Raw genomic sequence first — 24817 nt, forward strand, 5'->3', positions numbered from 1 at the left:
CTTCCCCTTTACCTCGTGGATGCCTACTCGACACAGTTGATGCCACCTCCCTGTACATCAGCATCCCTCATGCCCATGGTTTTACTGCTATTGAACACTAACTTTTCCAGTGTCCTTCAGACTCCAAATCCACTACCTCATTCTTCATGCACCTTACTAACTTTATCCTAACCCACAATTACTTCTCATTTGAAGGGAAGGTATATAAACAAATTAAAGGCACAGCGATGGGCATCTGCATGGTACTTTCCTATGCCTATGTTTTTGGGCCATGGAGAGGAGACCCTCCTAGCCTCCCAAAACACCAAATCCCTAGTCTGTTCATTGATGATATTTTCATGATCTGCCACCTTCCTAGATGTTGACCTCCCCCCATCTGATGGCTCCACCTGCACCTCTGTCCACATTAAACCCACCAATCCTCAACAGTACCTGCATTTTGACAGCTGTTATACTTTTCAAACCAAAAAATCCCTCTCATATAGTCTGGATACCCAGGGACGATGTATCTGCAGTGACAAAAACTCCTTGCTCAGTATGCTGAGGGCCTCACCGAGGCCTTCACAGACAAGCACTATCCCCCACACCTAGTTTGCGAACAGATATCCATGTCATTTCCCCACACACCCCCAATCCTCCTACCACCCCAAAGAACCAGCCACAAAAGAATGTCTCCTCCATCATCCAGTACCACCTTGGATTGGAGCAAATGAACCACATCCTTCGCCAGGGTTTTGATTACCTATCATAATGCCCTGAAATGAGGGAAATCCTACCCTACATACTTGCCATCCCACCTAATGTGGTTCAGTCATCCACCCAACCACCATAACATCCTAGTTCATCCCCATGCCACTCCCAACTCCTTGCCACAAGGGTCATATCCTTGTGTGAGACCCAGGTGCAAAACCTGCCCAATCCACACTCCAGCACTTCCTATTCCAGCCCTGTCGCAGGTTTATCCTACCCCATCAGGGGCTGGGCCACCTGTGAAAGCAGCTTTGTTATTTACTGCCTCTGCTGCAATCATTGCACAGCTTTTTATATTGATATGATTACCAACCAGCAGTCCACCAGGATGAACGGGCACCGCTAAACTGTGTCCAAGAGCAAAGAAGACCATGCAGCTTAACATATAATGCACTTGATTTAAATGCATGCACAGAGGCATTAAAACAATCATTCTTCCCATTCTCCATACGTGAATGGAACAGGAAGAAACCCTAATAACTGGTACAATGGAATGTACCCTGTGCCATGCACCCCACAGTGGTTTGCAGAGTATAGATGTAGATGTTGTTAAGTGGGTAGCTCCTGATCATGCTCTTATTGTCTTATTGTTCAGGTTTTTGCTCTTCATGCAATTGTGTTAGCTGGCTGCAGAGCAAAATTTTATTTCTTGATAGTTTTCATTCTCACTTTCATCAGTGATTTTGCAAAATAATTCTTCCTTCATTACTGTACACTTCCGCTTGCCCTCCACTCACTATAATTGGAGTGTCTTATTCTTGCAAATGTGTGCTCTTAAGAAGTTGGGTGGTGAAGTGATGTGCAGTGGCAATGAACAGTATACTATATAATGCACCAAGCAGTAGCATCATTGTGCCATATCTGTCTGTAACATGCACTTTGGGGTACACAATAGAATATTTAGGATTGATGTTCATGTTAGTTTAGCATGCTGTGGGCTCTTAGCCACAATAGTTTTCATTGTGGGTGATTCAAAGGGTTACATTAACAACTGACAGTGGTAATTTCCAACTATACAATTTTTCTTGAAGAGAGTCAGAGGCAGAAGCAATGCTTCACACAGCAGCCTTCTTACATGAGCACCAGTATAACTGTTAACAGTTACCCTTTTACTGTACACTTTATCTTACTTTACTTTTCTCCTTTTGTTGTCAGACTAATAATCCAAGGGTCCAGAGTTAAATCTGTGGTTGGTCTAAGATTTTTTTTCCCCATCATCCATCACTTTTTTCCTCCTCCTGCAGTGATTTTTGTGTGCGAAAATGGCCTAGCTCCATTGTGATTCAGATTCTGGCTGGATAAGACAGTTTCAAGGTTATAGGAAGGCAGGAGTGCGCCTAATAAAGTAATGTATATAATAGAGGGAAACATTCCACGTGGGAAAAATATATCTAAAAACACAGATGATGTGACTTACCGAACGAAAGTGCTGGCAGGTCGATAGACACACAAACATACACACGAAATTCAAGCTTTCGCAACAAACTGTTGCCTCATCAGGAAAGAGGGAAGGAGAGGGAAAGACGAAAGGATGTGGGTGTTACCGGGGAGGGTAAGGAGTCATTCCAATCCCGGGAGCGGAAAGACTTACCTTAGGGGGAAAAAAGGACAGGTATACACTCGCGCACACACACACATATCCATCCACACATACACAGACACAAGCAGAATGTGCGGATGGACACAAGCAGAATGTCTGATTGTGTCTGTGTATGTGCGGATGGATATGTGTGTGTGTGTGTGTGTGTGTGTGTGTGTGTATACCTGTCCTTTTTTCCCCCTAAGGTAAGTCTTTCCGCTCCCGGGATTGGAATGACTCCTTACCCTCTCCCTTAAAACCCACATCCTTTCGTCTTTCCCTCTCCTTCCCTCTTTCCTGATGAGGCAACAGTTTGTTGCGAAAGCTTGAATTTCGTGTGTATGTTTGTGTGTATATCGACCTGCCAGCACTTTCGTTCGGAAGTCACATCATCTGTGTTTTTAGATATATAATAAAGTAATGTTTTGTTCAAACTGACCTTCTAGTTGTTGACAGCTTCAGTAGCCCTTGCCCAGAGCTCCAAATAGGGGAATATGTTACTGCAGAAGGATGTCATCATCAAGAGAAACAAAACTGGCATTCTACGGCTTGGAGCGTAATCGGATGGGTTAGAAAATTTAAAAAGGGAAATGGATAGGTTGAAATTAAACATTAAGGGAGTTAGCGAAGTTCAGTGTTAGGAGGAACAGAACTGCCAGACAGGTGAGTACATAATTATAAATACAAAATCAAATAGGGGTAATGCAGTAGTAGGTCTAGTGATGAATAAGAAAGTACGAATAATGGTAAGCTACTATGAACTGCATAGTGAACCCACTATCGTAGCCAAGTTAGACACGAAGCCAACATCCACCATGGTAGTATGAGTTTATATATCAACTAGCTGTGCAGATGATGAAGAGATTGAAGAAATGTGTGATGAGATGAAAGAAATTATTCAGATATTTAAGGTTAAATGAAAATTTAATTGTGATTGGGGACTGAAGTTCAAAAGTAGGAAAAGGAAGATAAGCAAAATAATAGATTAATACGGAGTGGGGAGGAAGGAATGAACGAGGGAATTGGCTGCTATAGAATTTTTTATCGTCTAAAACCTGTCATTTCCTTTGCTTGAACATCAGTTTTGTTCTACATCTTAGTTATTTCTCCTCACAGTTACTTCCTTGTATTTTCATCTGCGGAAAGCAGTAAACTTTAATTTTTACAATTTACTTTCATGGTATTAAAAGTTTTGTAAATATGCTACACTTCCTTTTAATTTTGTGAGTATACTTTTTTTTGTACACTTTTCTGCGAGGGGATTTTAGTAAGTAATGCAACACATTTTTTTCTGATAACAGGTTAGCTTGATTCAAGATTCCAATGTTGTTGTTGTGGTCTTCAATCTGAAGACTGGTTTGATTCAGCTCTCCGTGCAACTGTATCCTGTGCAAGCCTCTTCATTTCTGAGTAATTACTGCAACCTAAATCCTTCTGAACTTGCTTACTGTATTCATCTCTTGGTCTCCCTCTGCAGTTTTTACCCCCCACACTTCCCTTCGAAACTGAATTGATGGTCCCTTGATGTCTGAGATTGAGTCCTACCAACCAATCCCATCTTCTAATTTGGTTGTGCCACAAATTTCTTTTCTCCCCAATTCTGTTCATTAGTTACATGATCAACCCATCTAATCTTCAGCATTCTTCTGTAACACCTTATTTCAAAAGCTTCTATTCTCTTCTTGTCTAAACTGTTTATCATTCATGTTTCAGTTCCATACGTAGCTACACTCCATACAAATACTTCCAGAAAAGACTTCCTGACATTTAAATCCAGCAAATTTCTCTTCCTCAGAAACGCTTTTCTTGCCATTGACAGTCTACATTTTATGCCCTCTCTACTTCAACCATCGTCAGTTATTTTGCTGCCCAAGTAGCAAAACTCTACTTTTAGTATGTCTTTTCCTAAGCTAATCCTCTCAACATCACCAGATTTAATTAGACTACATTCCATTACCTTTGTTTTGTTTTTGTTAATGCTCATCTTATATCCTCCTTTCAAGACACTGTCCATTCCATTCAGCTGTTCTTCCAAGTTCTTCATTGTCTCTGGCAGAATTACAATGTCATCGGCAAATTTCAGAGTTTTAATTTCTTCTCCCTGGACCTGAATTCCTGCTCCAAATTTTCCTTTTGTTTCCTTTACTGCTTGCTCAGTATACAGATTGAAAAACATCTGCAATGAGCTATAACCCAGTGTCACTCCCCTCTCAACCACTGCTAACCTTTCATGCCTCTCGACTCCTATAACTGCCATCTGGTTTCTGTACAAATTGTAAATAGCCTTTCACTCCCTGTATTTTACCCTTGGCACTTTTAGAATTTGAAAGCAACATTGTGAAAAGCTTTCTCTAAGTCTGCAAATGCTATAACACAGGTTTGCCTTTCCTTGACCTATCTTCTATGAGAATGTTGTAGGGTCAGTATTGCCTCGTGTGTTCCTACATTTCTTCAGAATCCAAATTGATCTTCCCCAAGATCAGCATCTACCAGTATTTCCATTTGTTTGTAAAAATATTCGTGTTAGTGTTTTGCAGTTGTGACTTAGTTTAATAGTTTGGTAATTTTCACACCTGTCAGGAATTTAATTTATTACATACTGCTTGAAGTCTGTGAGTATTTTGCTTGTCTGATACATCTTGCACACCAGATGGAACAGTTTTGTCATGGGTGGCTCTCCTAAGGCTATCAGCAGTTCTAACGGAATGTTGTGTACTCCAGGGGCCATGTTTCATCGTAAATCTTTCAAAGCTCTGTCAAATTCTTCACACAGTATCGTATCTCCCATCTCATCTTCATCTATGTCCACTTCAGTTTCTGTAATATTGCTTTCAAGTTCATCTCCCTTGTATAGACTCTCTACATACTCCTTCCACCTTTCAGCTTTTCCTTCTCTGCCTAGGACTGGTTTTCCATCTAAGCTCTTGGTATTCATACAGCTGCTTCTCTTTTCTCTAAAGGCCTTTTTAATTTTCTTGTAGGCAACATCTATATTTCCCCTAGTGATATATGCTTCTAAATCCTTACATTTGTCCTCTAGGCATTCCTGCTTAGCCATTTTTCACTTCCTGTCAGTCTCATTTTTTAGACAATTGTAGGGGGTGTTCAAAAAGTGCCATATGACTTTTAGCCGCGCATGCCATATGCCGCAGTGAATATACCGAAATGAAACTCAGTGAAATACAAGTTATTAATTTATTGGATATTCATTTTTACTTACAAATTTTCACATTAAATGTTGAAAGTGTCCCCCCCCCCCCCCCCCCTCTTGTTGAATACACAATTCAATTAAAAAATCATGTTTCCAAGCACAAGCTCTAACATTTCTTCTGTTATAGAAGCAGTGAAAGTGGATATTGCAGTTTTCAATTCATCAATGGATTTTGGATGGTTTTTAAGGACAGTTGCTTTCACTGCAACCCAGAAGAAAAAGTCAGGTGGTGTTAGGTCAGGCAATCGTGGAGGCCAAAGTCCCTGTGAAATTATGCGATCACCAGAACATCAGCAACCAGTGACACTGAAACGCAAGCTGTATGCGCGGTTGCACCATCTTGTTGAAAATAATCGTTCAGTATTTCACTTATCACAAGTTCTCCTATGAAAGGGTATAGAATATCACTGCAGTATTGTTGTGCATTTAGTGTTTTGTTGAAAAATATGGGGCCCACAATCCAATGTCTAGAAATTGCAATCCAAACTCCTATTTTCACAGAATGAAGTGGTTCCTCATGAATACACAATGGATTTGCAGTACTCCACATAAGAGAATTTTGTGAGTTCATGTACCCAGATAAATGAAACCATGCCTCATCAGTGAAAAATGTTTAATTAAGAATATCACTTCCATTTTGTTGAATGAAATTTTTGATCCATTGACAATAATGCAGTCTCTTGCCGTGATCAGTATTTTTCAGTTCTTGCACGACTGTCATCTTGTATGGGAAAAGTTCTAATTTTTTCCATACTCCTGTGTGGGCCATTCTGACACTAATATCTATTTCCTGGGTGAGTTTTCTTACTGACTTGTTCAGACTCATGGACATCTTATCGGAAATATCGAGTAGTTTATCTTCAGACAAAATGCTAGGACGACCACTGTGCATCTGTCAATGAACCCGTACTTCAAAATTTGTTAATCAAATCTCGCACAGTATCGCGATGTGGGAGTGTTGTCTCCACTAGCTTTGAACACTTATTCAACTAAAAATACACATTCTTCAATAGTTAGCATTTTAGCAGTGAAAAAAACGAAACAAACGAGCAAAGGAACTGAACTTAAACGTTCACGTCAACACGTAACGACACACACCAACGATACTACTGACGCTGACTGAGATAAATGAAACAGTGGAATGTTGGGAGAGTCCACTTGAAGGGAAGTAACCCAGGCAAGTGAACAATCATACGGTATGCGCGGCTAACAATCCTCACTGTTGAGAGACATTTTGAACACCCTGTATTTCCTTTCGCCTGCTACATTTGCTGGATTTTTATATTTTCTCCTTTCATCAGTTAAATTCAATATCTCGTGTTACCCAAGGATTTCTACTATCCCTCATCTTTTTACCTACTTGATCCTCTGCTGCCTTCACTATTTCATCTCTCAAAGCTACCCATTTTTCTTCTACTGTATTCCTTTCCCCTGTTCTTGTCAGTCATTCCCTAATGCTCCCTCTGAGACACTATACAACCTGTGGTTCTCTCAGTTTATTCAGGTCCCATTTTCTTAAATTCCTGTCTTTTTGTAGTTTCTTTAGTTTTAATCTACAATTAATAAGCAATAAATTGTGGTCAGAGCCTACGTCTGCTCCTGGAAGTGTCTTACAATTTAATATCTGGTTCCGAAATCTCTATCGTACCATTATACCATTCCGATGCATCATATTATTCCCCAATCTTTTGGCTATAAAACACTGTCTTTCAACATAATCTCTGTTCGGTGCAATGGCCTTATACCACCTTACTGGGAAGGCCTGTATGCCCATATGGTACCACTGTATAGGTTGTCGTTGGAGCCAATGTCTTGTTGCATCAGTAACCTTCCGATTATCCATGAAATGCTTCCTGCAGAGTGCATACTTTATTGTGCCAAACCAGATGGAAGTCAGAAGGTGCGAGAAGATAGTCACAGGTGATAAAACATGGGTTCATCACTTCGAACAAAACCAAAACTGCAATCCATGGAGTGGCGCCACACCACCTCTACTCTGAAGAAAAAGTTCAGAGCCACACCCTCAGCCAGTAAAGTCATGGCAATGGTCTCCAGAAACTCTGAAGGGGTTATTCTGTTTGATGTTCTCTCTCATGGTGGAAGGATCAGCTCTTTAATTGTATTGCACTGCCTTCAGGAAATGAAGAAAGGACTTCAGTATGTTAGTTACCACAAAAATACAAACAAACTTCTTCTCTGGACAACATAAGGCCGCACACAAGTCTGAAATCTGAGAGGAACTCAAAAACTTCATTGGACTCCGTGTCGGGGCACACTTACCGGATGGAATGAGAAGGAAAGACATTGTTTGGCCCCATCTCGTCTGGTAAGTCTGCCTTGACCCGGGAGTCTGGGTGACTTTTCCAAACTCTACCCCTTTTCCTGAACCTCTCCAGTTCCTTTCCTTTCACCCCTTCTTCCTTCCCCTTCAACCCATCTGCCAGAAGAAGGCAGGGGTTGAACCAGGAATCTTCCACGATGCCCCACAATAAATCCCGCATTTTTACAACCAAAATCGGCCGAGGAAAAAAAAATGTGTCGCACTACTTATTGAACACCCTTCATATTACGGAGATTTTCAAGTTGTTTTTCATTGTTTTATGAAGTCAGTATTATAAAAAAATAGTTAATTCTTCTTTCTTACTTTCAGGAACTCACTGATGTTGATATCCTTAATGAGAGTGAGGAAGGAGCTGAGGCTTTAATAGATGCATTGTTGAATCAACAAATTTGTGCCCTTCTTGTTCAAAATCTGGAACGTTTGGATGAATCTGTTAAAGAAGAGGCAGATGGCGTGCACAATACTTTAGGTAGAGGCACTGACTTTTTGAAGCTGTACACCCTTCAGTCTTACTGTAGCTATTGAAAATATTTTGCTGTGAATTTTTAAAAAAATTAGGAAAAGATTTTAGATTCCTGCTGTCTTATACCCCAAAATTCATCATTGTTACAACCTAATATGGGTATCAGGATAGATAACTAGCTACAAAATAGATTATGATGATGATTGGACAGATAGAGGGGGGAGGGGGGGAGCGGCCGCACTGTGGCCAGCCCCATGCCATGTGGAGAGTGAGGTGTAAGGCTGAAAGTGACCTGACCAATGGTGGCTGTGCCGGGTGGGCAGTGGTGGGAACACTGGTTAGGTGGCAGATACTGGAGGTGACATTGTGATGACATTTGGGCTCCAGTGTGTCAGCTGCTCTACTGGTACAACCACTGGGGATGTCCCCCATTATGGTATCTCAGTGCAGTTACCAGTGATACATCCTCGTATATGTATTACATTCCATCTTGATTTCTCCATCTTCTTTATAATCTTTTGATCTGCGATTTAAGTTATAAATGTCAGTCCATTTACCAAATCTGTTGTTTTTAGAAAGCGTAAAATAGCTGTTATAATTTTTGTCTTGTAAGTTGCTAAGAAGCTGCATTTCACTGTCCCTAATTCAAAAGAACTTATTTCGTTTTTTTTTATATTGTAAAACATGTTCCATGGATCCATTTTTGTGTGGTAACGCGTGAGCATGGAACAAGTCAAAATATTTAATCCTTTATTATGTTAGTAGCATTAAGGACCACAAAAACAGATTTAGAATACAAATTAGAAAACAATAATAAAAAAGTTGTAATTATACTCACAAACAGAGGTTAAAATACGATTTTCAGATATTATCTAAGCAGTTATTTATAAACTAAAAAACACCATCTGCTTGATGTATAGAACACAAATTAATGTAATTAAAGCAGCAATATACATTAAAGTAGGTTGCGTCATTAGAGACGGAGGGCCAATGTGGATACTGGCCGCCTGGCCTCACCTATTTTTCCTGTGAGTGGACAGATGGATGCTCTTTCATTCAGCAGGTACCCGGTGGGGGATTTACTGGTTATTCAGAGCTTAAGTGTTAGACGTGTTGTGGAGCCCCTTAGGCAGATAGTGTTTAGGATGCAAAGAAAGCCAATGCTCACTCGGTATGTCTGCCAGTGGGGCCTCATCCAAGATGCGGAGGTAGCTTTGCTGACGGCTATTGAGCGTGTCATGTCGGCACCAACAACGCCTGTCGCTTGGGTTCTGAGGCGATCATCAGTTCGCACAGACCTAACCTAACCTAATCTAACCTAACCTAACCTAAGCTGGTGGAGGTGGTGAAGAATGCTGGTCTCGCATTTCCAGAGTTGATCGGCATCCTTTGGTTTGGAGGGTCTCAACCAAAGGCTTCGTCGAATCTGTCATGGTCTTGGCTGCAGATTTCTGGACTTGTGTTATTGTATGGGGATTTGTAGGACTCCTCGTGACAGGTTAGGGGTGCACTACACAAAGAAAGCAGCTACTCTGGTAGCAGAGTACTTGTGGAGTACACATGAGGGTTGTTTGAGGTGTCTGATAAACACTCGCCAGTTGATTACAGCAAGGGGAGTCTAACAGCCTTCAGAATAAAGACACTTTGACTGTCAAAATTTTATCAGTAAACTGTTGAAGTATTCGAAATAAAGTTCCCGAATTTACTGCCCTCCAGGAAAATCCTCACGCTCAAATTATTCTTGGGACCAAAAGCTGACTGAAACTCAAAGTGGAAAGCTCTGAGATATTTAGCGAGTTGTGGAACGTATATCGAAAAGAAAGATTAGAGGCCACAGAAGGGAGAGTTTTCATTGCAGTTAACAAGAAAAATTGTCTCTATTGAGGTCGAAGTTTAGTGTGGTAGTGAAGTCCTCTGGTCGCATACACATGTAGGTGAAACTAAGTTAATTGTTGGATGTTTTTACCAGCCACCCGATTCTGCTGTGGTAGTTCTAGAGTCATTCAAAGAAAGTCTGTGGTCAATAGCGTGTAAATACTCAGATCATGCGGCACTAGTTGGAGGTGACTTTAACCTGCTGAGTATAGACTGGGATGGCTACGGATTCATTGCGAGGATACAGACAGACAGTCATGCAATATACTTTTGAAGGCATTTTCTAAAAATTGTCTTGAGCAGCTAACTCGGCAGCCCACGCGCAATGGAAATATCTTAGAACTTGTAGCTACAAATAGGCTGGACCTTATCAACAATGTCCGTATAGAAATGTGGATTAGCGATCATGATATCGTTGTAGCAACTATGATTATGAAAGGTAATAAATCAGTCAAGAAGGCTAGGAGAGTGTTTCTTCCAGATAAGCAGTTATTAACATCTTACTTAGGCAGTGAATTGGCTTCACTTAGTACCAGCAAGTATGGGCAAAGTTTCAGCAGATTGTAGATCATGGTCTGCAGAATTACATGCCTAGTAAGTGAATAAGGGATGGAAAAGACCCACCATGGTATAATAACGAAATTCGTAAGATGCTGAGGAAGCAGAGGCTGTTGCACTCTAGGTTCAGGAGGGGACACACATACAAACGGCAACAAGCAAAGGTTACTAGAGATTCGTGTGTGTTTGAAAAGATATATGTGCGAAGCATACAACAACTACCACCATCACAACTTAGCAAAAGATATGGCAGAGAATTTGAGTAATTTCTGTTCATATGCAAAATCGCTAAGTGGGTCTAAGGCTTCCATTCAGTCCGTTGATGATGAGTCTGGTGTGGTACTTGAAGATGGGAAAACTAAAGTCGAAGTTGTAAATTTCATGTTCAAGAAGTCATTCACGCAGGAGATCCATACAAACATACCATCATTTGACCATAATTTTATCTGGAATCTCTTGCCCAGCACAAAGTCCCAAGTGACTGGAAAAAAGTGCTGGTGACTCCAGTACATAAGAAAGGTAAAAGAATGGACCCACAAAATTACAGACCAATATCCCTAACTTTTGTTTGCTGCAGAATCCTTGAACACGTTCTCATTACAAATATAATAAACTTCCCTGAGGCTAAGCAGCTTATGTCCATGAATCAGCATGGTTTTAGAAAGCATCGCTTGTGCGAAACTCAGCTTTCCCTTTTCTCACATGATATACTGAGAACTATGGATGAAGGGCAGATTCCATATTTCTTGATTTCCGGAAAGCATTTGACGTGGTGCCCCATTGCAGGCTATTAATGAAGGTACGAGCATATGGAATAAGTTCACAGATATATGAATAGCTCGAAGACTTCTTAAATAATAGAACCGCGTTTGTTGTCCTCGATGGTGAGTGTTCATCAGAGACAAGGATATTGCCAGGAGTGCCCCAGGGAAGTGTGATAGGACCACTGTTATTTTCTATATACATAAATGACTTGGCGGACAAGGTGGGTAGCGGTGTATGGTTGTGTGGTGATGATGCTGTGGTGAACGTTAAGGTGTCAAAGTTGAGTGACTGTAGGAAGATACAAGATGACTTAGACAAAATTTCCAGTTGGTGTAATGAATGGTAGCTAACCCTAAATGTGGAAAAATATAAGTTAACAGGTATGAGTAGGAAGAACAAACCTGTAATGTTCAGATACAATGTTACTAGTGACCAGCTTGACACAGTCAAGTTGTTTAAATATCTGGGCATGACATTGCAAAGTGATATGAGGTGTAATGAGCATGTGAAAAATGCTGTAGGCAAGGCAAATGGTCTACTTTAATGTATTGGGAGAATTTTAGGAAAGAATGGTTCACCTGTAAAGGAGACTGCATATAAAATGCTGGTCCAACCAATTCTTGAGTACTGCTCGAGTGTTTGGGATCCATACCTGGTCGAATTGAAGGAAGGCGTCATAGCAATTCAGAAGAGGGCTGCTAGATTTGTTACTGATGGGTTTGAACAAAACTGAACTGTCACGGAGATACTTCGTTAACGCGAATGGGAATCTGGAGGGAATGTGGTGTTCTCCTCGGGAAACATTATTAAGAAAATTTAGAGAACCGGCATTTGAAGGTGACAGCCTAATGATTCTGCTCTCACCGACATACATCGCGCATAAGGACCACAAAGATATGATACATTAGGGCTCATATGGAGGCATACAGACAGTCATTTTTCCCTTGCTATATTTGCGAGTAGAACAGGAGGGGAAATGACAAATAGTGGTATTGGGCACCCTTCACCACACACCTTACAGTGGCTTGCGGAGTATCGATGTAGATGTATGGAATCTTTTATCAAGCAAGAACTCCTTCAGATTAGTTTTAAGTAGTATGCTATTACCTTGTAGACACTTAATATTACTTGGAAGTGCTTTGAAGATTTTTTATGCTCATGTATTTTACACCTTTCTGCACCAGGGACAAATTTTTCAGGTCACAGTCTGAGTCGTGTTTCCTTCTTGTGTCATGATGATGGCATGACTCATTCATTTTATATTAAGAAGGATTGTAAAGCAAGACTAACGAAGTCACTGTCCTCACCCATCCAGCCCCCTCCCTGTTCCCATTTCAGCACTGCACAGCTGTCATTTCACTGCCACACCCAGTCTTTTAATTTATTTTTATTTCTCTCCTTTCCGTTACTTACTCCCTCCCCCCTCCGCACCTTCTCTCCTGCCTTTCGTCTAAACTGCAACACTTCACTGTCCGCCACTCCCACCATACTATCCCTCCCCCACCCAGTCGCCACTTCCCCATCATGCACTGGTGCTGCTGCTCGCAGCGTAGTTTCAGCTCTCTGAGACTGCATATGTGTGTGTGCAAGTTGCGTTTGTGTGTGTGTGTGTGTGTGTGTGTGTGTGTGTGTTCTGCTGGAGGCCTTAATGGTCGAAAGCTTTAATTGTGTGAATCTTTTTGTTGTGCCTATCGCGACTCAGCATCTCCGCTATATGGTGAGTAGCAGCTTTCCTTCTCTGGTATTGTTACATTCCATCCTGGATTTTCCATTGTTTAAATTAGGTAGTAGATGTTTTGAACTGTGGTTGCGTGAAATACTGCTAGAGGTTGGGCCTGAATTACCTCGTCAGAAATACTCTGCAAACCTCAACAAGTACTTGTGTAGTAGACACTTCCAAATGCTTTGTATTATGCATTGCTCATTGTTTTCTTTTCTTATTTTGAAATAAGTGAAGTGAATAATCCTGGCCTATTATGGGTCTCAATTACAACCCTCACAACATCAGATGGGATTGGCGATCTCTGTGATAGTGTGACAGTTCTGCTTTTGTGGAGCAAGAGTGTAGGCTGCTGCACTGCAAGAGGGAGGCGGGACTTGGCTTCTCATACTGCTTCTCTCCCCTCTGGCAGTCAAAATTCTGGTTTGTTTATGCTCTTGGCTGGGTGCCATTAGTATATGGTGCCCGCACTCTGCGCTGTAGCAATTGGGAAACTAAATCTCTTATATTTCATCTGTGCAGAAAGTCTTCCCCTAGCATTTGAATAGAGTTACTTTATGTTCGAGTTCTACACTAAGTATCTTGTCAGTTCTGTCTGTAGCATTGTCAAGTGTGGGTTGCATGGCTATGAATGGCCATGAAAAGTGTAAATCATTATTCTGCAGATTTTGTTATCCTAAAATTGGCCAGGGAAAAAACAAATAATACCAGCAGTCACTTTAAATCAGAGATGCATTCACTTCACTGGTGGGAAAATGCTGCTGATTTGCAGCAGAACAATCATTTGTTGAAAGATTAAATACAGCCAGATGAAGGAAACAAAGGCCATTTCATAAAAAAGAAACTTTTGAAGTTTTTGCAAAAGCAAACATTCCCGTCAAAAAGTTTCCAATCACCACTTCTTTTAACAGCCAGTTTCAAAGAACTAAGGCTTTGTTTGTCTTCACACATGTCATGTGACAACCTTTTAAATTTGTGCATCTAATCATTAACAAACAGAAAATAGGTATGATTTTTGACAAAAATAGATGTGAATTTTGCAAAAAAATAGATACAACATTTTCCAGTCGCTAACATAATTGAATGGAAGTAGTCAAAGTAGGCAGATTTTTAGACATTGGTATATATGATTTCGGTGATTATCTGGGTGGGAAATGTTGCTGTGCTAAGCCTTTTTGTGTTTTAGTGGATGTGATTTTCCCAGTAAAGCTTGCTATATATAGGAATGCCTAAGAATTTCAAACAATGCACGCTCTGCATTTGCTGGCTGTCATGTGCAATGTTTATCTTCTGTGGGCTTTTGTGATCATAATGGAAATGAATATGTTTGGTTTTGCTGAGGTTTATTGATAGAGAGATGTTGTGAACCAGTTGAGAACATTTGCAGGCAGTTAGTTGGAATTTAACTCCAGGTCTGTGGATGTTTTACTGTCTTAGCACAATTGTTTTGTCACCTGCAAACATTGTAAAGTTGCTTGCTTGTTGGAGGACAGAGGTAGGTCATTAATATTTATGAGTAAAAGCAGGAGACCAAAGGCAGAAACTTATGGGGCTCCATAGTGTACTGTTCCCCAGTCGGACCCTACCCCTCGTACTTTGTGTGGCATTAACCATCTAACACTATATTCTGTTGTCTGCCCTGCAGGTAAGATTTGAGCCAGTTGCCCATTTATCCTCAGATTCCTCAGTGGCATGGTTTCTCTACAAGTATACTTTGATCGACATAGTTGAAGGCCTTGACAGGTTGCAAAATATGCCAACAGGCAATGTCGTCTTGTGAAGGCATTCGAAAATGTTACTGGCCAATGAAAATATTGCTTCAGTTGTGGAGATACTTTCTCTGAATCCAAACTGGTTTTTACTAATTACTGCAAAGTTTTTTATGTGGTTGACTGTCCTGGATGATATTAATTTTTTGAGGACTGTAGAAAATGCTGTAGCATCTGAGATGTCATCTTATTTGTAGAGGAGCTTTACAGTAGCATACTTCATCCTGTCAGGGAAGATGCCTTGTTTGAGAGAGGCATTGAATATATGAGCCAGCACTTAAATGAACTGACTACACCAGGCTTTTACCAGTTTGCTAGAAATTTTGTTGCCACCAGTTGAATTTTTACTTTTTAAAGAAATTATAGTTTTTCTTACTTCCTGTGCTGTTTAGGCTGTCCTAAATAATTTGGGATATTATTTTTATTTGTGTCCTGTTTTCTCAGCAATACTTAAAAAATGATCATTAAAATTTTTTGGCGTGATCTCTTGATTTTGTACCCATCTACCTTCATTGTTGAGAACATTGTTTTGGATCTTATGGGGATAATATGCACCAGTCTCACTCCTTTTCAATTCCCATAAAGTTTTGTTTTTGTTACTAGATGTATTAATTTGCGACAAACTTTGTGACTTCTGAATAACTTAGCATTTTACAATTTTTTATAGGTATTTAACTTTTTAGGGTTTACTGAATTTTTTGAGGTGATGTCTAGCTCTCATTTCCTTTTCCCTGAAATCTTAATACCAGTGGTTATCCAGATCTTCAAATATCAGTGCCTCTTCATTACTGGAAAGACTGCACTTGGAACTGGCATTATCTAAATCATACACAGGTCTCCAGTCTATGTCTGGAGATGTGAGTTAAAAGTCTGGATAGTTTCATCATTAATTATTCTAGCTGTTTTCCAGTGGGAGCCACAGTGATTCTCATATATACTTGCACTGTTAATAACAAGTCTTTCTTTGTCATCGAGAGACCACCCAGGACTTGGCTGGTAGTTGTATCATCTGTTTTGGTCTTGTCTAAAAGTATATTATCAATTAGTGTGCTTGTACATGAAGTTATTCTAGCAGAAAAACTAACTATAGTAGCAAATTTATATGTGGAATTTAAATTTTCTAGGTCTGATCTGTCTCTGGAATTTCTTATAAAGTTTACATTGAAGTCCCCAAGCTCTATCACATCTCTTCTGTGTTTGAAGATGTGTATTAGGAGTGAGCCATGGCGGCTTCATTTCATCTTTTCTTCCCCCTCCATTTGCTGGTGTTCTGTTAGGTGGCAATATTAACCATACCATAGAATGAGCACCAGAACTGTTGTTATTATAATAACGAATCCCACCTATGTCTCTTAAGAGGCTTTAAAAAAAATTAAATTAATTTCAATATTAATCAGACTAGCCTTTGAAGGGAACATCTGTGTCTGCGATTACTAGTTACCAAATAACAAGTAAACATTCATTTTCCAGAACAGACCAACCATGAAAGTTAAGTGCCAACAGTTATGATCTACAAGATTTTCTTTTACATACTTGGAATGAATACAACATGGAAATAATGGCAAAATAATTATAAAAAATCTCAAATACTGATTGCTAGAGCAAGTAAGTTCAAAGTTCCCAAATATTAGCATAATAAGTACAGACTGAAATAATCTGCTGTAGAAAACCTGAAGGTTTCAGGAGAGACATAAAATATTTGGTGGAAAATATTTACGTAAGAGCTTGTAAATAAGGGTATAAACTAAACAAACTTAACTTAAGAATATGGTGCTAGTGTGAACAGCTCCACTAAGGCAATGTTGGGCAGCCACAAACACTCCTGAAAAACACCATGCTGGTGCTTAACAGAAGCAGATCCCCTCAGCCAAGTGCTGCCCCATACAGCAGACTCGCTACTCATAAAATTAATAGCTGTTAATAAACACCACTCAAATGAAATATGAGCTAAAAGATACAAGTTAAGAAAATGTAATTCACCCATGCCTTAATGGCTTAATGACATAAAACCTTCAAATCTACCAGAATAATCAAAGATGATGTGACTTACCGAACAAAAGTGCTGGCAGATCGATAGACACACAAACAAACACAAACATACACACGAAATTCAAGCTTTCGCAACAAACTGTTGCCTCATCAGGAAAGAGGGAAGGAGAGGGAGAGACGAAAGGATGTGGGTTTTAAGGAAGAGGGTAAGGAGTCATTCCAATCCCGGGAGCGGAAAGACTTACCTTAGGGGGAAAAAAGGACAGGTATACACTCGCACACACACACATATCCATCCGCACATACACAGACACAAGCAGACATTTTATCAAAGAGTAACGTTACCCAAAATTCCATACAGCAAACAGCACTCAGTAACATAAAATGGGAAAACAGTTGCATAATAAACATCACCCGCAAAACAACTTGACAGAATAGGGTGAAATCATTAATGTCAGAAACTTACTTCAAATAGAAAAACAGTCAATAAGTCACCTAGGCCACATAGCCAGAGAGTTGTTTGTGCCAAACTGAAATTTTTATGAGAAACAGAAACTTACCTCTTTGAGATGATGCTTAATTGCTAGCATTTACAAGTAAGGCTCTCTTCCATGGCACTTATATTTCAGAACGATCTAAAACACATTTTGAATGACGTACATTAATTTGACAAATTTCCTTAAAATAATTAAAAGATTAAATAATAAATCCAAGAAAATATCTCAAGGTGTTAAAAACAACCACTTTATAAACCAGATTTATCACAGAGCTTTTTTAACAGCACTAAATTCCCAATTTCATTAAACACTAGGTTAACAACAAATGGCCTGATGGCTTACAGTAAAATAACATTGGTTTGAAAGCCACCAGATTTGACATACCAGAAAACTTGTGGGGTACACAAGTAACAGTAAAGCAAAACTTTAAGTAGCACCTATAATGGCAAGCACCCAATGTTACACGTGCAGAACAAGCACTAACCATTAAATGGATCACACTCAAACGGACCAGTTGATGTTAACAATTATTACAACAGGTGAAAAATTTTTTGAGATCCATAAAGTGAGAGTCACAGAGGCAGACATATTACAGCACAAGCGATTTCAATCGTTATCCTGTAATTTCAGCTCAATGCAAAATGGCAGCATCCTAAAGTTCTCAGTGTGAACATAAGGGAAGACAGTTCACTGAAGCACATTGAAGGGCATAGTGAAAACTTCCGTGCAGCCACTAATGGTTTACTCATAAGTAATTAGTCTTCTCACTAATAGAGCCAATGGCTCACACATCCAACAGGCTGACCACTGTGTATGTTGCCCTCTTGCCACTTACCCAGGCACTTCCCCACTCCACATGCTCCAGCATATTTTCAAGAATACTCACCAGCAATAACACACAGGAAGCTAAGGGTGATTCTTGCCACCTAGCGGGGCACTAGCAAATGAACAGGGAAGAAAAGATAAAATGAAGCCTTCACAGCTCAAGGAGAGCATCTGACTGCTTCCAAAAGAGACTAAAATTCCCTGAGTGTGCTCTGTATGTTATTACTACTGATATATGAGAATTATTGAAAGGAGGCTTTTGTACGGCAGACACTTCCAAATGTTGACCTAAACAGTAATTCACACATCAGTCGCTCATTGTTTTTAGCAACAACACCTTTTGCTTCAGAATGATGTTACTAAGTAATAATTATTTATCACAAGTTTTTCTATACAAGAAGTAATACGGCGCTCACTAAAGCACAGAACAGGGGCATTAGGCATTATCTATATCTCATGGTTCATAGACATTAACTATAAATTGATTGATGTTACTGCAGAAGCCTCTGATGTTTTGGTGATAAATTGCCAGTTTTTGTTTTGCAGAAGCAGTTACACAGTTCTTATTTGTTAAGAAAGCTGGGGGATAAGCTGGGATGACTGGGAAAATTTATTTCTTGCAAAATTATTCATTTTTGAAGTTTTTTACATAACTTCAGGAAGAAACCGTTTGAATGTGTTGATCTCAGTCGTATTGTTCTGCTGTTACAAATAATGTAGCAATAAAATTCACAGCTCATTTGTTATCTTGCAGACGTGTAATACATGTATTTCTTTGTTTTCCAGCAATATTTGAAAATATAACAGAATTTCGTCCAGAGGTTTGTGCTGATGCTGCGAAACAGGGTCTCATGCAGTGGCTGTTACGCCGACTTCGCGTGAAAGCCCCATTTGATGGCAATAAGTTATATGCTAGTGAGATGCTCAGCATACTGTTGCAGGATACTCCAGAGAATCGACAGTTATTGGGAGATCTTGAAGGCATTGATGTGTTATTGCAACAACTTGCGGTAAGTGAAATTTATTGTGGATGTACTGAGGACAAACAAATATCTATTTCTGAATAATTAGATATATTACTATACTACATAATCTTTCCCGCCATAGACTGATGTACTCTTCTAGCATTGTCATTTACTGGTAAAAGTTTCCTCATCATGGTAGGGCAAAGTTATCACAGTATCCATCGCAGTTCTTGGGTGCTTGATATTATCGGAGTACTTATTATGTATTGTAATGAGTCATCCATATCTTCACCAGCTGCTTTTCATCCACTGCCAGATAAGGGCCACTCTGACATCTGCAAAAACCTCATACATCAGTATTATGTACCTAATTATGCCCTATTGTTATTCTCACATCATCTATCCTGTTCCCTTTAAGTCACTGTTCATAATTTGAAGATTAAATTTCTTTAACATTGCTTCCATCATTTTGTCTCTTGATTTTCAAAGTTCCATGTTTCACTGACGTAGATTAAAACTGTTCTTGCTTGGAAACATAATCAGGCTGGTGACATGTCTGGAAAATCTGGAGTTCTCAGAGGTATTGAAATTACTTGAAAATTAGGTAAATTTAAGCAGATTATGAAAGATTCAGGGGTGGGGAATTTTGTGAGGCTCCAGGGAGATAAATAGTTTGTTGATGGAAAGATTGTTACAGACCACTGTGAGATTCTACTTTGGAAATAGTTGGTTTGGGGGGGGGGGGGGGGGGGTCTTTTCAAGAAGGTAAAGAAGTGCATTGACATATTGTAGACCAGCACTGTTGATCTGTTTTTGCTAATTCCAGTGTGTATTAGTATATTTACCAAGTTTCTTGCAGTGTCATGCTTCATTTAACAGTGACTTTAGTGGGAAGAGAATCCAGCTTGAAACATGATGCGTTGTTGCTACCAAAGACTGTTGGCAATACATTCCAGTGATAACGTTTCAAAATGTATTCCTGTAATGATTTCTTTATAATTTCAGGTTATCACACAGTGACATGGTATGGTACATAAAGGTGACAGACAAAAGTTAATAGTCAAATTTCCATTTTAAATGTATTTGCTGCATCTGTTATGTTACGGACTAAAAAAAAAAGTTTCATATATATTTTGTTTTCAGTCCTATATGAACTTCAAATAAATGCTAATAACTGAATGACAATTCAAAAAGTTTCATTGGGAGCTATGAAAACTAGTTAAGTAAAACTTCTACTCACATTTGTCAAAGATTGCTTCAGGGAAATTTGAAATTTCAACCTGGAAAAACCTTGAAACCTCAGGGAAATTTCCCTGTTTATTGCTCGTTGCAACTTCGTGTGCTAGTTTCATTCTTGTGTGTGGCATTACTGCTTCTGGATGTTTGCTAGATGACCTACCTTTAGATCTTCTATTGATCCAGTGTTTGATACATTATTTTGTTTGCAAAGGTTTATATGTGGTTTGTGATGCTTCTGGATGTTTACTAGATAACCTGCCTTTAGATCTTCTATTAATCCAGTGTTTGAAACATTATCTTGTGACTGGACTTTTGTGTGCAAAGTTTTATATGTGGTTTGTGATGGTTTCATTATAATCTCAGCTTCCCCTGTCTTTAAAGAATTTGATGAGAAACATAAGATGGTTCTTGAATTAATGCATCATAGTTTCTTCAATAGAAACTGTAACCCAGAAGGGAAAAACCCCACAAATATTATGCATTAGATCAAACACGTCCCTGTAGAATACAATTTTAATGTTGTTATCACTGTTGAGTCTTGCCTCTGCCAAGTGCTGCCAAGAGCCTGAACAGACCTAGGAAAAAATTGTACACCAACAGGAGCTATAGTTATAATTTTGCTGCCATTGGAAGAGCTAATCGCAATGCTTTGAGTAAATTGTAACATTCAACTTCATACTGGTTTCATATGTCAGGGAACTTGTTCACTAGTCCTGCAGTGGAACTTCATGAGTTTGACTGCATATTGTGTATTGTATGTACTGGGTAGTTATAATTAAAGTGCAGTTACTCACAGAGGACCAGTGTGGACTGTAATTATCGTATGGCAGCAAAACTTGGTAGATATTCTAATGCATTAATGTGAATCTGATTTATGCAGGAAAAAATTAGTTCCAATTATGGCCATCGTATGCATATGTGGCACCGTGAATGCAAGAAATATTTATAGAAATGTTTCCATATTTAGTGGGTTAGGAATGGAAAATTGACAGAAAAGGTCCAACAAGTGAGAAAGGCGTAATGTTGATTTTATTATTAACTTCCACTTACATTGTTTGTTCAATATGAACACTGAAGACGTTGACAAGATTCTGCACAGTACCAAATTTGCATCTGGTGGCCAAAATTGGAACTTCTTTTATTCCAGCATAAATCAGGTCCGCATTAATGCATTACACGTTTACAAAGTTTAGCTGCAGTACAACAATTACAGCCAGCACTGAATGTGCATGAGTAGGTACACTGTAATTACACACACCCGGTATATGGCGCTCTACTACACTCACAGAAAAAGTAGAATGAAATTGGAAGGCTGTGCATGCTGAATGGAAATTAACTCTGATTGCACACTGCCCCACATGTAGTATATTTTTACAGGAGTCAAATGCTCTCTTCATTGATAGAGTATGATCTCCTTTTGTTGTTTGTCACCAATATTATTATAATTTACTTTACACAGAAAAAAATTCCAAAAAACACCATCTTTAAAACACAGTTTCAAGAATTTAACCCAATCTGTGCTGCTTTAAATGGAGATGCTATTTCCAAAAATGCCTCCCTTTCTACAGCAACAAAAATTCATCCAGACATATCCTACTTTCTGCTTAAACATGCTCCCAAAAATTTTGCCTTAAATTGGTTTATCACAGGCACAATTTCATAACTGTATTTACTGCCATGTTCATACTATGGGCCAGTTTAAGGCTGAGGCGACACAAGCCACCACTTGATGTGTCAAGCTGAGAGAGGTGCCAAAGACACCCAGGTGCAAGATTTTTACTCAGTGCATATTACAATTAGTACCAAAAATTGACACACTTGAAATAATATGAGGGAAAGAGGGGGGGGGGGATGCCAAATGATAAGTCACGTGTGTCAGAAAATGTTCTTAAACCGGCTCCGTTCATGGAAACTTGTTGAGAGGTGAAAGATATTTTCACTCATGACATTAGTAATGAAGGATATCTGTAATGTAAACTTTCTGAAATAATGACAAATATTTAAGATGGTATGTCAATCAGTTTGCCTTCAATGACTTTAAGTTAATCAATATTAGTTGGAAATCATGAACTATACCATATGTAGAGAGTAGTACTTGTGAACATAAGTGTGTGATCGATCTCGCTTAGCTTCTGAACATAATTTCACATTAAGCAGAACAATATTCACACATTTGTATATTACACCTGACCAGTTTCAAGGAATATTTTCAGTGAAATCGATGACTGCAGACCTTGGACACACACACAATCCTAGACACACATTGAAAGAAAAATACACTCTAATATCTTTTTGCCTAGCACTTGTTATCTAACCTCGTAATGAATCAAAATAAAAAATAAATCTACTTTCACATGCCGTAAAGCATAAAAAACTGAATAAACCAGTTACCAGTCCTCCTGTTGTATATGTAATATTAGTCACAGGGTGTACAAGTCAGTGTCTACTCAAAGCCAAGAACATGTTGATTTTATTAAAATGCAGTATATTCAGAAGTAAAGCTCCTAGCCCTTACTTACTTCCACAAATTGTTGGGTTGATGTGAGTTCGAAGAAGTGAGAAGTTAGAGTTTTCACTGTACACAATACATGGATCTGCACTTAGAGTAGAGAAGTACTAATTTGACTTCCGAATGCAGCTGCTCCTAGTAGTCAGCATTTGTGAAAGTGTATTGGATGCAGATCATAATGAAAAAATTGTAAAATAAATAAATACGAAATGAGTTCTGTATTTATTTACTGAAATGCAATTACTGTCATATTTATCTTAGGAAGGTTTGGTAGTAGTTGGGTTATGTAGTCAGAATGGCCTAACTTACAGAAAATTGAAGAACTGTTCCGCATAAACGCTGGTCTTGATTCCTTCTTACACTTTATTACTATTAGTCATAATAGAAATTGCCAAACACTTAAAGTGGCAGCTATTTGTACCCACTGATGTACTGTGACAAAAATCAGCAATAAAATAATAAAATAACTTTAAAATTCTAATGAGTGTGTGTTAAATAATGTTTCCACTCCAGTGATAAATAAAATTCTGAGCATTTATTAATTGTCTTTCATAACAGACATGAAATGTCCTTGGGTTTGTGTGTCTAGATTCGCGTAAATCAGTGCTTAGCTCATTGATCACATGTACTTTTAAAGACAACTGTGACAGATCTCACAAAACTCCTATTGAAAATATTCTCTCCTGTGTATAGAAAAATAGGTATAATAATTACTGTTAGGTTGTGAATAATTCAGTCAGAGTTGACTCACATCAATATCTTATGTTTCTTTTTTTATTATTATTATTTTATTACTAGCTGAGTACCTGGTGTTGCGTTTATTATAATTCTGTGAGTCCATCTCCTCCTCCTCCTCCTTTGATCCTTCCACCTCCCTCGCCCTCTTCTCTGTCCATCTGCCCCCCCCCCCCTCCCCCCTCTCTCTCTCTGACCACCTCCTCCCTCTCTCCTCCCTACACTCTGTGTCTCTCCTGGGAAAATAGAAAATAAAGAGTTAGCATTTTTTCTTTCAGCTAAGATACACATTGTAACATTATGATGTTACCTAAATAAAATAATAAAATTGCTTTTAACTATGCATTCAGACGTATTCTTCAACATTCGAAACAACACTGAAGTGACAGTTTAATGACCTGCAATAAATAAATAACTAGATGTGTCACTGAAAGCTGAAGAAAAACTTTAAAAATCTGCTTACTCTCTTTATGACAAAGCAGTTGTCAACAAACTCTTCTGAAACTCTGATTTTTTAAGCAAAGAAACTTTTTTTTTCCTACCTAATCTGTTAAGTTGGTGCATATGTTCATAAAATTTTTGTTTCGCGTATTGGTATTCCAGTTGCTGTGGGTTGATTTATCAATTGCCATTTTTTATTTGTAATTAATTGTTGCTATTTGAGTTTAAATAATGTCGTTTCCTCATTTAGAGATAGTGAGTTGAGCTGTGGATACTAGAAAATGGAATGTCAAGTGGAGAAATTGGAACATTTCCAACATATTCTTATGTTTTATTTCAGTAGCTGGCTGACAACAGTCTAGGCAGCCAGAAAGATTTTTGCTGTGTCCATAGATGATGTCATTGGACCAGAGCACAGGAAGAAAATGGTTTTCTCATTTTAAGGAGGATTGTTTTGACATTAGTGACTCCCCATGTTCAGGAAGACCTTCAGGGTTTGTTGAAAGTCATTTAAACACATTAATCCACAGTGATCCATGTCAGTGTACTCGAGAACTGATGGATATGATGAACTGTGATCATTCCA

The 24817-nt window shown here is 38.9% G+C and overlaps 1 protein-coding gene across 1 annotated transcript in view; it reads left to right on the top strand.

The window, feature by feature from the left end:
* The window catches only part of LOC126236098 (beta-catenin-like protein 1), a 96177-nt gene that overhangs the window by 32841 nt on the left and 38519 nt on the right, over positions 1-24817 (top strand). Inside the window, exons 5-6 of the mRNA XM_049945166.1 lie at positions 8191-8350; positions 19129-19352. Of these exons, the coding sequence (XP_049801123.1) occupies positions 8191-8350; positions 19129-19352 (384 nt within the window). The remainder of the gene's footprint in view (positions 1-8190; positions 8351-19128; positions 19353-24817) is intronic.

This window comes from Schistocerca nitens, chromosome 2 (assembly GCF_023898315.1).
Source record: "Schistocerca nitens isolate TAMUIC-IGC-003100 chromosome 2, iqSchNite1.1, whole genome shotgun sequence".
NCBI lineage: Eukaryota > Metazoa > Arthropoda > Insecta > Orthoptera > Acrididae > Schistocerca > Schistocerca nitens.